Genomic DNA, 15876 nt, shown 5'->3' with positions numbered 1-15876 from the left:
AGCCTAGTACCGCTTACCACTAGACCAACTACAATGACATCATGCTTCTGGCTCCACCCTAATTTACTAGTGTGAAAACTAGTGTTTGAGCTAGGTATGCATCATTTGAAAATGCTAATCGTAAGGCTGAAATGACAATTATTATCAAGATCTTAACGCTTTTAAGTGGCTGGTATCTTAGCTAGGGGTCTTTTGAGCACCAGGCAGTTAGTGAGTCCACTGGACCGAACTCAGACTTACTTGATCGCTTTGTCTTATTTCCTTCTATTCCGTAATATGAAGGCCACCGTCAAAGTGATCAAATGTACTAATGATTGAATCATTCCCTCATCATTTCCCCCACTCGATGTCGCTTCTCTCTCAGACAGAGACATAAATGGATGAATACTTCCGAGCCATATTGTTATGTGGAAACTAACTTGGAAATCAACAGTCTTCAGGCAACTGACTTTAAGTCTTACTAGTTGATAACTTATTAGAGTTTGAGACTAGTTGTTATAAACCTGACATCTCATCTAGTTTCTCGAGATTAATAGCAATGAAACGTCTCAATTCGCTACGGTGGGTAAGAGTTAGAACCGTCGAGTAGATTTTCTGGGACTTCTACCAACCGTTGGTCCATAAGATTGTCTGCAATACTTGACTTTTCAACATGAAAAGCGCAAGTACACCTTATTCGCCAACGATCAATGATTTGGGAGCTAAAATCTCCACTATCAAAACAACACGCCAACAAACAAACAACGGAACACCAAATAATCAAATCTCACATCTCATACGTCGTCTCACCTTATATCTTACATACTTTCCACATGTCCATTCGTCTGTAAGCTACCGAGAAATGAGCATCGGTAGATACTTGCCCAACAGCCAACATATTATACCCATGTAATCTCCAATCTCGCGGAATATCATAATCCAAGCCAATCAAACCAAAAAGTATATGCATTGATGTAAGCAGCCTTACGGCACACAACCAGCAATTCCAATTTCAAAACAGCTCACAATTCCAGAGTCTAGTAGATTCGTTCCAATGGATATCAAAATAAATTATACGTGTAGCTGACTGCCGTATGCAAAACTACATCGACCCTACTGCATGGAAAATTAATTTCCTTCTTGTTGGATCCGTCGATTTCCACCTCTCGTTGGATCTGTGACTTTCTTTCAAAGCTTTCGAAATTACTTTGCATGCTGTATGCACGTGGTTGATGGCACGGGTCTGAAACAATCTTTCAGGACAAAGACAATCTTGACATACCACCATATAAAGTCAGAATGCCTCCCCGCTTTTCGACTTTCTACACTCATTCTATTACATCCTCAACTCGCAGAAACTCACAGAAACTCGAACAATGATCGAAAACAATGTTTTACACAATACCCGTGGATCTTGGCTTCGGCATCACGTTACCCATCCGAGAGCTCAAGAAAGTTCGGAGGAATAGCAGAAATGGTAAACGCTCAGCCAGATCCCTACGCCGGCTTTCGTTTCATTTCAGCCGACTGATACCTCCTACTTTTACGGTGCGGCGATTTTAGTTTGATTTGCTGGTTGGAGGGAGGGAAGTGATGATCTCTGACGATCGTAGTTTTCTGATCTTTATATTGGCAAATGAACTTAAGGAACTACGCTTTTAGTAGGGCTCTTCCCTTTTCATGTCTTTTGCCGTTGCTAACTACTATTTAGACAAGCGATGAGCAAGATGTCAACGATACCTCCAGCAACCCGTTCGGAAGCAAATTCTAGATCTCCTTTCGAATCTCCTATATTCTTTCAGCCCTGCATGCGGCAGATGTTTGGTCTTATACGCCCGCGAGATCGGTGCACTCAACTTTGAATTTGAACTTTTGGCTTGTGGCAAGGAAATCAGGATTGGGTGTGGTTCTGCAGCGCCTTTGCGATACTGGATTTCAGGGAGGTGGAGCACAGAAGAAGACTACGGAGCTGAGCATGGAATCAAGACTCATATGGATCCAGGGCGTTATCGGGTTTGAAGATAATCCCCATCTAGGAAGATATAATTCCCTAAGACAAATAGGAAATCGTGTGCAGGGTACTCGTCAATTGTCCTCTAACTTTGGAAGAACTTGTTGTGAGCAGCATTAAAATCAATATTCAAAAATGAAATTCCAAATGACATCTCCACATACTTTTTTCACGGCTTTTAAGCAATACTTCTTGAGATCTATGTGAAGAATGTGGTAATAGAATCATAGAGAGCATTACAATTAAACCTGCACTAGCAGCTGTTGGGGCTTGATACACTTGTGATACCTCATCAATATATACGGCGTTGAATGAAGCCAAGTCTTCTAGTACAAGAATTCAAAAGTTATCCATATCCGAGTTATTAAAAAGTAAACATCTAGTGATGTATTTCCCTTGTATCGTTAAGGTTACCGACCCAAAATAAGGTGGGGGCTGTCAGAGGCTGAAAATCTGACATCAGAAAATTGCCCCGATACTTCAAAACGATCCTTCAGCGGTAACCATCCCTATAATCCACGGCGGTACTCTGCCCCCTTTTTCGTAGTAGCGAATCAATCAACTAATTAAAAGCCATGGATCAGTTCTGTAACCGCCGCAAGGGAATTATCTGTACTGTTCGTGCCGGGTAGGTATTTTTGACGTCAATCCTTCACTTAGAGCAGTAATCCAGAATACAAATAGATATTTCGTGTTTCCGCGTTAAAACGGTCTGAATCTCTTTTACTTTTTCTGCTTTCGAGTCTTTTGATTTTGCACTCACAATCACACGATGCGATCAATTGATTGCTGGTGAATCTTTTCACATTTTGCGTGACACATTACAATCGTTAATAATGCTTCAAATTGTTACTCTCGTTTTTATTGGTTGGCTCGTGGGATTGGTGGAGGGACAATGCTATAGTTACGAGGGAGTTGAGATGGATCCGACATACAAGCCATGTAATGGTTCCGCACCCGTCAGCATGTGCTGTCATCTGGGAGTCATCAACAACGGAGGAGATGAGTGTGGCTCTGGATCTACGTACGGTCTTTGTGGTATAAGTGGGACGCAACTTTGGAGAGAGTCGTGTACGGACAAGACATGGCAGTCTCCATTGTGTTTGCGATTGTGTGTTGGAGGTATGGACTCTCTGATGTATAGTATACACTGTAGCAAGGAATTGTAGCTGATGAGTCTGGTATGTAGCAAACGATACTGAGATCACGGCATGTCCAAATGGTAGTTATTGCTGCGGGAAGAATGCGGCCGATTGTTGCAACGCGAATGAAGGAAAATTCATAGTCAATAACCAAGTCTCGGATACAGCAGCGGGGGATTCTTTGAGCTCTCAAACTTCCCAAACTACAGCTAAATCTTCAACGCCAATCAGCATACAAGCATCGAAATTTATGTCATCTACTACTTCTGGGATACCATCAGCTGAAGTCCAAACAAGCACCGCCCAAACATCAGTCTTAATCTCAACAGTGTACCAACCCCTACCGTCATCAACCTCGACGACCTCCTCCTCAGATACAACACAGTCTTTATCAATAGGCGCAAGAGCTGGGATAGGAGCAGGTGCTGGGGCCTTCATTTTGCTAATATCTTTATTCGCGTTATTATGGTGGAAGCGAAAGCACCCCAGGAGTAATTTGGCTGAACTTCCAGCTACAGAAACCAAGCCAACATTCTTCAACCCCAGAGGGAGATTGAGGCATGTAGATATAGTGGAAGCGGATAGTACAACGTCAAGGGCAGTGGAAGTTCATGGACACGAACGGCGAATCGAGCCTACGGAGATGCTGTGAATTTAGTCCCTCGGATGAAAGACCTATCCTTGGGTGAGGATGGTGTGGTTAATCAGGGTTCTCCATGAACGAATTGAAAATAGATATCATTGATTCTCATCAAATTATAATAGTAGGAATAGTTTGTTCCCCGGCACCTCTGTCTGACAAGAAGAGAAGTAACAATGATGCTGTCCATTTTGGTGTTCTGTTTCGAGAAAGGAAGGAACGCCCACTAGCGCGACCATAACCCCCCCTTCAAACTGAAAATTCTTTCTAGGCTTCTGTCTTCTTCTTTTTAACAAACACAGTACGCAGTACTCAATGGAGAGTCCATGGATTGTTGTCTGATATACATATAAATGATATTGATTACCATGCCGCCCATTGAGACATAATGACACCTGATCGATCCTCACAATATACTGGATATTTTTCCAATTCATGGGATCCGCTAAACAATTTCCGATGCAAACGATGGCCCAGGCGATGACATAGCAATTCCAGATAGGCATCTGCGCTCAGCGTTCTCTATCATCCTGTCGACACTACCATCGATCCAAGATGGTGAATTCCCTGTCCATAAGCCCACCAACCTTCTATACTTCACCAGCAATCGATTAATCTTGCTTTTCTCCTGAGCCGCTAGAGCTTCATTCCATTCAAGGATTTCCAGCGAGTATTTGTAAAAGGATATATCAACATCGACTTCCTGATTGCGAAAATCCTTCAAAATATCAACGTATTGTTTACGTAAACATTTTGCATCATCAATTTTAGCGATAGTGAGTGGCTTCAATGCTTCGAGTCGATTCTTATAGTCCTGAAGTAGTTCTTCGCCCATAACAGCAAGAGCACAGAGATGGAAAACCGAGCCTGGCTCTGCGATAAATCCAGACGACGCATCCACAAGATTGTCTTTCACCGTTTGCCATTGATCCACGTATCTAGTAGAACCCCAAATTACACTCCAGATACTCTGTGATGGCGATACGTTGTGTAGAATCGAAGCTTTAAGAAACGCTTTGGTCAAAGTGATACGCTCTGGAAAAGGAACGTTTTCGTCGATAGTTTTGAAATAGTTACCGCCGGTGAGAGAGGAGCCGAGTAGGTTCTTGCAATGATTAGGATTATCTAACCATGAAATGGCACAGGCCATATATTCCCCATCCGATTGCCATTTCTGTAACAAAGGTTCGAAGACATGTTCGGCAGGATATAAAGTATGGATCAAAGGAAGTAGCTCCGAAAGTCTCATGGGCCGTGAAGGAATGGATATTTCTGGAGCCCGACCTCTCGCGGGACTGTAGGGCATTGAAGGGATGCAGTAGCCATGTTGAGGTATATCGGGAGAGCTTTGAGGATCGGATGATGATGATAACAGATTAGTGCTGTGTGCCGAATTGTTCCAAATACAAGATTGAGTAGGATATTCATTCATGAGTGTATCCGTAAAGCTATGCGGGTGGGGTTGATTATCGTTCAACAATAGGAAGAAATCGGCATCTTTCAGATCGTCTTCAGTAAGTTCCGGTTCAACAGAGGAAGTCGATTGTGGATCTCGGGAACATCGGGCGCCACATTTGTTGTTTGATTTGTATTTTTTGATTCCCCATTCGCGAAGCATCATTCGGTACATGCGAATACTAGAAACAAATGTTTAGCATTCTAAAAGACACATCGGAGGAGAGAATTATTGTTCGACTCACCTTGCACCAAATCCGCGAGTCGATATTAAAGTTTCCCTAACTTGTTCCAACGTTTGCCCTTCTGTCACGTAGAGCTGCTCCAGCTCTTCCTTTATGCTTGCCCAGTCCTTTGGCATTGCCGCGGTTTATTCATTTGATACGTACAGGCCTTTGATGATGTAGAATCGATTCGATTCGAGTTTCCATTTTGCTGGACTTTTCAGATATTGAATGGGTCAAACCGCTCATAATAATAATGATTGAGAGGAACATCAGATAGGCAAAAGGAGCCGCAGCCTCGTCTCGAGTGAGTGGCGTGGCGAATCATTCCTGTGTCATTCATTCATCGCTGTCTGTTACTGTTGACGCGTTCCGTTTGTTGCGCAGTCCGCCAAGTGTCACGCTGCTTCCCTGTTTCCGATGATGATATAAGCGGACACCTTTTGACCTCGCCACCACGGTGTGAAGTATTTGTTTTATTACATGCTAGTAAAGTGCTGATGTTAGGCGGTTTTCCGCTACTTCACAGAAGAAAGATTCTAGAAAGTGCTAGATATCCACGAAAGTGCAATTGCACTTTCGAGAACACAAGCTCTTTGTGTATGCTTGTACATGCGAATCGTACAAGAGGGAGTGTGTTATTGGCTCGTTTACCCTCCTGGCTCTCTGTTATAATTGAAGATCATAATTACCGCAGTCATCCGCGATCCGTTTCCCCCAAGTTCTGATTGTGAGCACTGAGCACCAATCACCAGATAATCTCATGATGTTTATTAGTTTTACTATGAAGTTCGGAGTATGAGGTTGAGTTTTTGCTGCTCTCCACGGGTTTGTTAGATAACTATTCTCCGCCCGAATCAGCCAAGAGATCCTTCGATTTATTTATCACAGAAATATTGAATCCGAATGTCGTGGCGAGTGACGATTCAGTAGGCAAAATGAAGCGTTGCCCTTTTTGCGGATTGCACTTTCAAAAATGCGAACTATTTCACATTTGCAAAGTGCAAAACGGATTCGTATGTTGAATTGCATTAAGTAGTACTCAAATCCTCAAGATGTTAATTCTCTATTCAATAACGTTGTGCTTTCAATGCGAAGAAAGCTCCTCGCAAATCGAGAATCTCAGCAGCGATTTCTGTTCAAACAAATTGAAGTTGTCAGTTTCTCAGAAATGGCCCCCAAGAACTCGGGACACAGAAGTGATCTTCGCCGATATCAAGCAAGGTATGTATCTTATCAAATATTTGTTACATGACCTCGGCACAGCTTCACAACTTTTAGTCTAACTAGAACTGCAGCACTCATGGGGTTAAGCAACAACACTCATCATCTCAATCAATCGACCATTCCTCGATCGACACTGTTCGTCAAACACCACACATTGTACACACAACCGCCTCAAACACTCAAATCCATCCACAAATTTTGAACCATGAGACCCTTAATCAACACACTATTCACCAAGCCCAGCTAACCCAAAATCCATATCATACGCACGTTATCTTACAAAACGAGATCCGGACCCTCCAGAATGGGTTCAGTTCCCTTGGTGTCGACGTCCCATTTGATCTTTATCAAAGTAAAATAGGCGGATACCACGCCTACAGTGATGGGATAGAGAGTACTCCTCGGCAGTATTTCACTGCCGACAATCCATACGACCCCCAAAGCCAATCATACACTCCGATTCCGATCTCCACACAACCTCATCCGGTATCCCACGGATACTCGACTCAATACCTCGCCCCCGCGAGCACAGCCTCACTCACTGTCCAGCCCACAGAAGATGAATGTACATGGTTCAAAATAAGTCATGGGCACGATAACAACGAGCAAGATGTGATGGGTTCGAGCAATGAGCTGCATGGTACAGGAGCTCAATTCCAAGTCTCTTCACATGATGTTCCACGATGCTTTGCTTCGGTCTCTCAATTGGAGATGGATACAATGGAAGAATCATCATCACCTACCACTTGAAGAAAGATAGAACTTTTGATGAGGTGTTGCAATCGAATAGAATTGGTTTAGATTTTGAAAAGGCAAAAGTTTGGATCCAGGTGACAGGGGAGATACTAGACGGGCTAGTTCTCTGAGGGTTTGAGCGACCAACGTTTCAGGCTTGGGACGTTTTTATAAAACATGATATGATAGATAGTGTAGATGTGATGATAAACGGACATAGGAATGGTAGCAACAACACATCTCCTGACATCCGAATTTGCAGCAAGATCATGTGATATCAACTAAATTGTCATGCTTTTTGTGATCATACAAAACTTCAAACTTCTTCACTGAGTTACGCTGCGCCGAACTCTCAAAGCGCAATTACAACCACGCCACGTTTGTCAATTGGGCAGATTACTCATTGTCCTGGAACAGAAAACAACCGAAATCGCACTTTGCCAATCAGTTGATCCCGTACAGCGAGGGACAAACTCTAATAGACCCTTGTTTCTAAGAACAAAAATGGTGTGGCTGAACCCCCATCCTTGTACCATACACCGATCAGTCACAAAGTGGCAGGACTGTTCATGCGAGCATGCATACTGGAAATGCGAAAAAGCACATGAATGACATGATTGGGGATCGTATTCGTGCCAGCCACAACATAAAAATTTACCAAACGGGGTTCGATGTGGCTCGTTTTCAATCCTTTTCAATTGGCTGCTGTGCCAGGAGACCGAGTGACCAGTATGCATCTAAAATCAACGGAGCGCCGGAAAGATTACAACGATGGGTAAAAGTCTAACCCTCTCGGCCGCTTGTGTATTCTGCTTCGAAGTTTATTATTATCAAGCTCAAAGAAGGAGAAATGCTTCCAATTCCAATACATTCATTCACATCAAAATGCCAGAAGGTGGGCATGGCGGGGTAACTTTATTAATCCTTAGCGCTGGAACTTAGTGTTCTCTCGGCGCTTAGCCTGTTTTGAATTAACTCCCCTCTCTGAAATGATTTGTCGAATAGAAAATAATAATAAAACATACCAAGCGCCTCATAACAAATCAATCAGTCTTTCCTAGAGCGCAACGCTTGAAGTATTTCTCATGAAGAAACTTCCTCGATCTCTTGAAGTTTCATTTTCATGGATCCGGAAGCCGCTGAAGAAATGCGACAGACCTCTAGGTTTGAAGAATCACTGCCAATTGCAAAATGAACGGATCAACGACCGATGAATTACTTTGATCTCAAAGCGCTATAGAGAGCGAATGATGGGGTGATGAACTGTACAACTAAAAACACGATTTAACCTCAAAGGCGCCAAAAGTGATGGTCGAAGTAGCAGCCGGCGACTTTGTCGTCCAAAGTAGCTAGAATTGAGTATTGGCTAACAACGCGCTGATCTCTGGGAATTTACCCAAGAGCGCGACGCCGAAGGGACGGTTCAATGTTATATTGAAGATTTTGGCACTAAATCACCACTACGCCGCACAAGTGCCGGTGGGTTCGACGCTATAAACATGTGATGCGAACTTTTCTGAAGGAATGCATAATTCCTTCACTGGTGAAGTAAATAGATTGCAACGTTCTTATCTCGTGGGGGGCAGCACTCCGTGTTCACAAACCCCATAAAAAATTCATTATTCACCATCACCAAACTCCCACTTTTCCAAATTGAGCGCCAATTTACAATTCAGCGCATAGGAATGTTTTCGTTATCCAGTATGCATCTTGCACAATTGGACGAATCTTTTTTATCGTTGCCATTGTTTACTGGAGTGAGTTAATTGTAGAAATGTTAACCGCTGAGTGGAGGCGGTTACCCCTCTAGGTTCCCAGTGACAAACTCCAGTAATCTTCGATTGCCATGCTTTCATGCACGTCATGTATGACACTCGTGGAAACCATTGAGCGCGCTTCCCCACTATGCAAATTGTACCTATCAACAAGACAATATCACATCAATATCAGATACACTATGGGCCAATAGTTTTTCGTCGCAGGGTGAGCAGGAGAAATATATATCTCCCCATTTGCTCTTTCGAACAAACACAAAAATCCCAGAATATCAAAGATACAGGAATTGTACTTCGTCAAATATCATCCGCAACCATGCAGAACACATTCGAACATCATAAAACCGAAATCAAGCATCTGTTCTTCTCGGAACATTTGACTCTGTCTGCAATTCAAGAAATCATGAGGAAGAAATACGACTTCAACGCATCGTGAGTTGAACTATCGTTGACGTATGTGAACAAACGCTGACAGTTCACAGAATATCGGCATACAAGACCAAGCTTGCTGAGTGGAATATGTTTATTCCACTCTCAAACAATACCAAAATTTTGAAGAATCGACTTCTTTTGGGTAACAGAAAACGACCCGAGCGCCTATATAACATCTCGAGGCCTACTCCACGCTCTGTTCCCTTGACACCTCCGTTGAGCCCTCCGGTATTGAAGCATCAAAATGGGAATACTCGCATCAAGCAAGAACGAGTCGCCCCTTGTTCTATATCTTTAGTCGTCCACTCGGGCGAGAAGAAATCGAGGGAGTCCTTCTATCAAGAGGAATACATCGTCATCCTTGCAGAACTTCGCGGAAGACTTGGAGCTGCACTTGGCCGAGAATCGGGTTGAAGGAATTCAAGCACGTAAAGAGTCACCAAAAGAAACCATGAGTTTGTAGCAACGCAAGCCAAGCATACATGTAGGGGGAGAGAAGGGAAACCCGATGCAAGTGGGCAAGGGCACGAGGTAGGGAGGAGCATAAGACTTTCGCCAAGAAGACTGAAATGAAGAGAATGCATGTTCATCGTGGAAGGCATAATACGTGAAGGGGCGGTTGTGATACGATGATCATGTAGGCGATTGGGGATATCATTTTAGCTCATAGCTCCTAGTTCAGGATTTGTCTAACCAGATACCTCCTCAGAAGAGGACTTCAAATACCTTCTCAGAGGGGGACTTCATTTCCAGATAGACAGCCTTAGGCCCTTCAAGGAGAAACACCTCTAAAAGAAAATGGAAACCATTTTACAAGCGTCTAAGAATGTCCTCAACAACCTCTGTTGTCGTAGCTTTGCCACCAAGGTCAGGGCTTAGCAACTTGCCTTCCTCCAAATTGCCGTCAACAGCAGCGTAGATCTTAGCGGCGGCGGCCTCCTCCTCAAGGAACTCCAACATAAGAGCAACACTTCGCAAGGTGGCAATTGGGTTTGCAATGTTTTGTCCCATGATATCAGGAGCACTACCATGACATGGCTCACCAATAGCAAATCCTTCACCAACATTGGCACTTGGAACGAGACCCAAGGAGCCAACGAGAGCGGCAGCTCCATCGGACAAGATATCTCCATAAAGGTTTGGTGCGACGATAACGTCGTAGGTCTCGGGTTGACGGAACAGTTTGTAAACCATAGAATCGACGATTTGCTCCTCTACACCAACGCTCGAGAATTTTGAGAGAGCCAATGCCTCCCTGGCAGTGGATCGGAAAAGGCCATCCGTCTGACTCAGAACATTCGATTTGTGTGTAATGGTGACCAATGGTGACTTGTGAATGCTTGCAACTCCACTATCTCTAAGCTTCTGTCTGCGTAATGCGATGTCTCCGGCCATTGTAGCAATTCTGGACGAAGCTCTCTCGGAGATTCTCTTGATTGCTTCCGCGACCTTTCCACTCCCATCAACAGCATCATATGTTCTCTCTTCCTTGACATAGAGATCCTCGGTGTTCTCTCTCACAATGACCATATCAATTGGGTTGGCAGCTGTCATAACACTTTTGACGGGTCTAACATTTGCGTAAAGGTCGAGACGCTTGCGGAGTGCGACAATTGGGGAGGAATAGCCCTTGACAGCTTTTGAAGGAGAACTGACTGCACCAAACAAAGCTCCATCACACTCAGTTTTAAGAATTTCGACGGTCTTATCTGGCAGAGCAGCCCCGGTTTCTTCGAAGGTTTGAAATCCAGCTTTCAAGTCCACAAACTCAAACTTCAATTTGAGGGAAGCTGGTAAGGCTTCAAGAATTCTTCTTCCTGCTGGAATTACTTCTTTGCCAATTCCATCACCAGGAATGAGACCTTAAAGAGCCAGTGAAAGGTTAGTTTTTGTTTCAAAATATCAATTGATTTAAAAGTAAAAAAATACGCATATTTAAATTCCTTCTTACCTATCCTCAAAGTTCTGGAAGCCATGGTTTTTGACTTTGTTGACTTCTTGGTTTGCTTTGACCAAACTTTTGAATGGATTGTGGTGGTGGTGTGTGGTGGGTGGGATTCCCCAAAAGTTGACACTAACTTGCGAGATCGGTCTCCAGTGAATCTTTTGACCCGACCCTCGGATCATCGTCTCGGCTATTCACACACTCGAATTAAGTGTGTCTTGTCTATTATCACACCTGTCGAACACAAACAAACATTCATTCCCCTTTTATTTATTCACACACACCTCTTTTTCCGAAACCCCCTCCCCCTCGTGTCTAGCTAGATACACAGTAGGGTAGGTAGATACCTAGATGAACGTCTAGTAGATCCGTGGATGGTAGATAGATAGTAGATGGTAGATACCTTTTCAGAATTCTCTACACTCTCTTGTCTCTGTCTGACTAGATGGGACTGTATCGTCAAGTCTATCTTCATCAATAGTACTTATCTACACCTGCTTAGTAGCCGCCAACACATATCTACCTCCCTCCGCTGTAGATGATTCTCTGAATGCAGATTTGTCCTGATTCGCACCCAGATACCTAGTACTACCCACCTGCAGGTAGGTATGTATGTATACTCCGTCGATGTATGTGTCTATGTGTGTATGTGCGGTGTATATTGTTCTATATTTCCCTCATACTCTTTAGTGTCTATTCAAAGTTTCAAATACTGAATGCACGAATGCACGAATGCACAACCCATATATCATCACCTCCATCACCTACCGAGCCCCCATGTAAATTGCAATAATTCTCTTCTCTCGAACCATTTCGAATCATTCATGGAATGTTTCACTTCGCTTCAAAGCCCAATCAAAAAGAGGTCCAAGCTAATTGAGTAAAAGAGCGCCGTAACTATCCTCATTCACGTCCTGGCTCCCACTGGCGCAAGACTGGTCCTGATACTACGACCGATTGTCCGAAGGTTAAATTAAATAAATAAATGGATAGACACAAGACAGCCTGGATATGAACTTTGTGCCTTTTTGTGCCTTTTTGTGCCTTTTTGTCCCTTGTACACAAGATAAAATCCTAGTCCTCTCAAGAACACACCCCTATTTCCCCCCCCCCCATCGTCGGAATGACAACTTGCAGGCCATTGAAATATTGAAAAGAAGAAGAAGTCCCATCTCCACCCCTGCAATATCAAGACCTGGTGATATTTATTCGAGACATACAGTGTACGACCGTTCATTCAAAACCCCTTCTTACTTCTCTCCATATTTGGGAACAGACTGGTTCATCTAACTTCTAACTTCTAACTTCTAACTTCCAACTTCTAACTCCTAACCCTTTTCTAATAATCTTGCATTTTGCGTTGGTTTACTTCCAACCACCCACCCATAAGTACAACGAGACTGCCACACTGCGAAACCGTATATCGCGCGTGGTACGGTGGCTTCTTTAACTCACTCGATTCAATCCAATCCTTGAACAAGTACAAGACAAGTACCAGTGCACGGCAGATGTAATATAGCAACAGCTGGCCCTCAATGCCTTATTCGATTCACCACTTGACCAGCTGAGATTCAATACTCATAAAAACTAGTACCTCTTCCTAATTTTAAATACTTGGGGAGACGCAATTGGATACACCTTCCTTCTTCCGCATAGTTAGCAGATCACTGCAACTAGTTTGTGGCAATTACTTCATACTGGAGCTCGGGTTGTAGCTCCTTCCGCCTTGGTTATATCGATTTAACTTTCAAGCACAATTCAAGAGCCATCGGCTCTATAAAAACCCCGTCAACATGTCTAACATAAAAAACCTTCGTGCAATGTTCGAACAAAACAACAAGGAGACTTCAGTATCACCACCAGACAGAGGTCGTTCTTCAGGAGAATATACATGTAAGTACTTCGTCATACATTGGGCAGCTTTATGTACTGATCCTTATTTAGTATTCTCACCAGGAAGTAGCACAACACCCCCAAGGCCATTATCGAAAGTCAGAACGAGCTTTGTAACTGTTGAACGAGGCGCACAACAAGCCGGTCAGGCAATACAACTTGGTCTCAAGAGGCAAGATAGCAATAGTGAACCCAACATGGCGAGCGGTGGCAGTATGGCAAGAAGGAGGACGAGTTTCAGTCTGGATGAACAATCTCATCCGGAGGAGACTGCAGAGAGAAAGAAATCAATATCAGAAGAGTTCGAGGCAAGAAAGACCAGCATCATGGTTGATGAACTCATTCCCGAATCTGCCTTGGCAGAAACTCCCGCTTTCGAAGTCAGCAAACAAATCGGAGACCCGGAACCTACCAAACAAACAATACCTGAACGTGGTCGGGAATTGGCGAAGCCAGCAGAGATCAAGGAGAATCCAAAGAAATCCGAGGAGGAGTCAAAAGCACCGAATACAAGCCCTCCTGCGACCAAAGCAAACAAAAGCCCGATATCGAAAACAGGTCCTTCGAAGACCAATGCAGCTTCAAAGGTCTCGGACAAAGCTACCAGAACCAAGTCTGCTACGCGCCCTGCACCTATATCTACAGCTAAATCATCCACAACACCAAAAATTTCTCCAAGAATATCGTCCCCTCCAAAATCTTCCAAACCGGCTCCAAGGACACCAACAACACCTACAGGTCCTGAAAAGGATGTGAAGCTGCAGAAGAGCAAAACACCGGAGAGAAAACCAGTGGTTTCATCAAAGACTCCCGATAAGAAGCCGGCCAAGAAGACCAGTAGCACCTCGTTGGCCCCCTCAAGCGGCGCGCGAGCTTCAAGTAAGCCAAGATCGGCTAGTCGACCGGCTGTCAAGAGCAGGAATCCGCCATCACCTCCACAGAGCGGATTAAGCAAACCCAAGGCTAGGTCACCCACAAGGCCAGTACAGCTCCCAGCTTCGCTTCTTGCCCCAACAGCTTCTTCTGGCTCGAAAGGTGCTACCTCAACGCCACCTGCCAGACAAACTCAGAGTCGTGCATCTGGAGCTATCAAGAACGAAACTGCACCACGTTCTCAAAGCCGTGCTGGAAGTGCACCCAGGGCATCCGCCACCACGGCAAAGTCATCGCACCCACCAGTCTCACGGAGTGCTTCGCAAGTGAAGAAAGGAACTACTAGACCGTCCCTTGGGCCATCTTCAACCTTACAGAGAAAGGCCTCAGCAGGGAGTTTACCGCCTGCTTCGGCACCATTGGCCGATGATGGATTTCTTTCGCGTATGATGAGACCTACCGCTTCTTCTGCATCCAAATCGACTGATAAATCTCCTCCACCGAAGCGGTCGCTATCTGTAAAGCGACCATCCAGCAGTCTCGGTCACTCCAAGGTTCGTGATACTAAGACTGCTTCTCAAGCAATTCAGAAGGCGACCAGGCCTACCACAACTAAGGCGGCTGTACCAAAGTCCACGGCCCCTGTCACCAAACCGGGTGCCAAAACAGTGCCAAAGAAAAAGTCGGCAGATCTACCCAAGCAGGAAGCCAAAGAACAAACCCAAACCAAGGAAGAAAAGTCACCAAAAGTAGAGGCTGCTCCTATGGAATCAGATGTTCCATCATCAGCTGCAGATGAAACAACTGAAAATGTTGAGGAGACCATTGTTCAACCTGTGGTTGAAGAGGCAGTGGTCGAAGAAAAGGCTGCTGCGGCTCCAGTAGTTAAGGAGGAGAAAATTGAAGCCCCTGTCGCTCAAACAGAGGTTGCTGTTGCTGAAGCCGAAGAACCAAAGAAGGAAGTTGAAGCACCCATTGTCCCAGAGCCAAAGGAGGACCTTGAGGTCTCAGAGCCTGCAGTTGACGAGGCAGCTCCATCTTCGGAAATAGATGCTGCCGAGCAGCCAAGCGCACCATCTAATGAAATTGAAACCGAGACTGAGCAAATCCAAAGCGCGCCTTCATCTGATGAACCATCCAAGGTTGATGTTCAAGTTGCAGCCAATCCAGCAGAAGATGATGAGGACCCTGAGGATGCTGCTGCTAGAGCAGAGATTGCCAGAATCAACGCGGAGATGATGGCTGCTTTGAACAATGCCGAGTAAAGGGATCTTTTGATTCTTTGAATCAGGATAGTAGCAATGTGGATATTATGTATGTCAGTGACTTAGCCAACGAGATTGAGCTGAAGCCATGTATAGGCTGTGCTGTTGTGTTTACGCTGGGTCGAGCAATGGTAAGTGGCTTGGAGGTCAGTTACGGAGGAGTGTTGGGAGAATTGTATGCATTGCTTGATACCCAGTTACGGGAATTTCATGCATCAGTAGGTGTTTGCATTCGTTGCAATGTATGTAGTAGCTTCGGCTTTATTATGCAGATGTTTTA

The 15876-nt window shown here is 44.4% G+C and overlaps 6 protein-coding genes across 6 annotated transcripts; 4 read left to right on the top strand and 2 right to left on the bottom strand.

Annotated features, from left to right (window-relative positions):
- Window positions 1-2826: 2826 nt before the first annotated feature.
- Window positions 2827-3784, top strand: EAF02_004275 (uncharacterized protein; the record flags this gene model as incomplete). Its single annotated transcript, XM_038900323.1, has 2 exons — window positions 2827-3112; window positions 3180-3784. The coding sequence occupies 2 exons, from the start codon at window positions 2827-2829 to the stop codon at window positions 3782-3784; spliced, it is 891 nt and encodes a 296-aa protein (XP_038760030.1).
- Window positions 3785-4217: 433 nt separating this feature from the next.
- EAF02_004274 (uncharacterized protein) lies at window positions 4218-5588 on the bottom strand (the record flags this gene model as incomplete). Its single annotated transcript, XM_038900322.1, has 2 exons — window positions 4218-5409; window positions 5473-5588. The coding sequence occupies 2 exons, from the start codon at window positions 5586-5588 to the stop codon at window positions 4218-4220; spliced, it is 1308 nt and encodes a 435-aa protein (XP_038760029.1).
- A 1034-nt stretch (window positions 5589-6622) lies between these two features.
- Window positions 6623-7428, top strand: EAF02_004273 (uncharacterized protein; the record flags this gene model as incomplete). The annotated part of the gene is made up of 2 exons (XM_038900321.1): window positions 6623-6675; window positions 6750-7428. The coding sequence occupies 2 exons, from the start codon at window positions 6623-6625 to the stop codon at window positions 7426-7428; spliced, it is 732 nt and encodes a 243-aa protein (XP_038760028.1).
- A 2076-nt stretch (window positions 7429-9504) lies between these two features.
- On the top strand, window positions 9505-10034 carry EAF02_004272 (uncharacterized protein; the record flags this gene model as incomplete). Its single annotated transcript, XM_038900320.1, has 2 exons — window positions 9505-9620; window positions 9671-10034. The coding sequence occupies 2 exons, from the start codon at window positions 9505-9507 to the stop codon at window positions 10032-10034; spliced, it is 480 nt and encodes a 159-aa protein (XP_038760027.1).
- A 396-nt stretch (window positions 10035-10430) lies between these two features.
- On the bottom strand, window positions 10431-11596 carry EAF02_004271 (uncharacterized protein; the record flags this gene model as incomplete). The annotated part of the gene is made up of 2 exons (XM_038900319.1): window positions 10431-11482; window positions 11572-11596. 2 exons carry the CDS (start codon window positions 11594-11596, stop codon window positions 10431-10433), a joined length of 1077 nt encoding a protein of 358 aa, XP_038760026.1.
- A 1762-nt stretch (window positions 11597-13358) lies between these two features.
- EAF02_004270 (uncharacterized protein) lies at window positions 13359-15596 on the top strand (the record flags this gene model as incomplete). Its single annotated transcript, XM_038900318.1, has 2 exons — window positions 13359-13458; window positions 13510-15596. The coding sequence occupies 2 exons, from the start codon at window positions 13359-13361 to the stop codon at window positions 15594-15596; spliced, it is 2187 nt and encodes a 728-aa protein (XP_038760025.1).
- Window positions 15597-15876: the final 280 nt, after the last annotated feature.

This window comes from Botrytis sinoallii (genome assembly GCF_014898435.1).
Source record: "Botrytis sinoallii strain Bc 23 chromosome Unknown BSIN_006, whole genome shotgun sequence".
Classification (NCBI taxonomy): domain Eukaryota; kingdom Fungi; phylum Ascomycota; class Leotiomycetes; order Helotiales; family Sclerotiniaceae; genus Botrytis; species Botrytis sinoallii.
The sequence above is the reverse complement of the archived record's forward strand: the minus strand, read 5'-3'. Positions and strand labels throughout refer to the sequence as shown.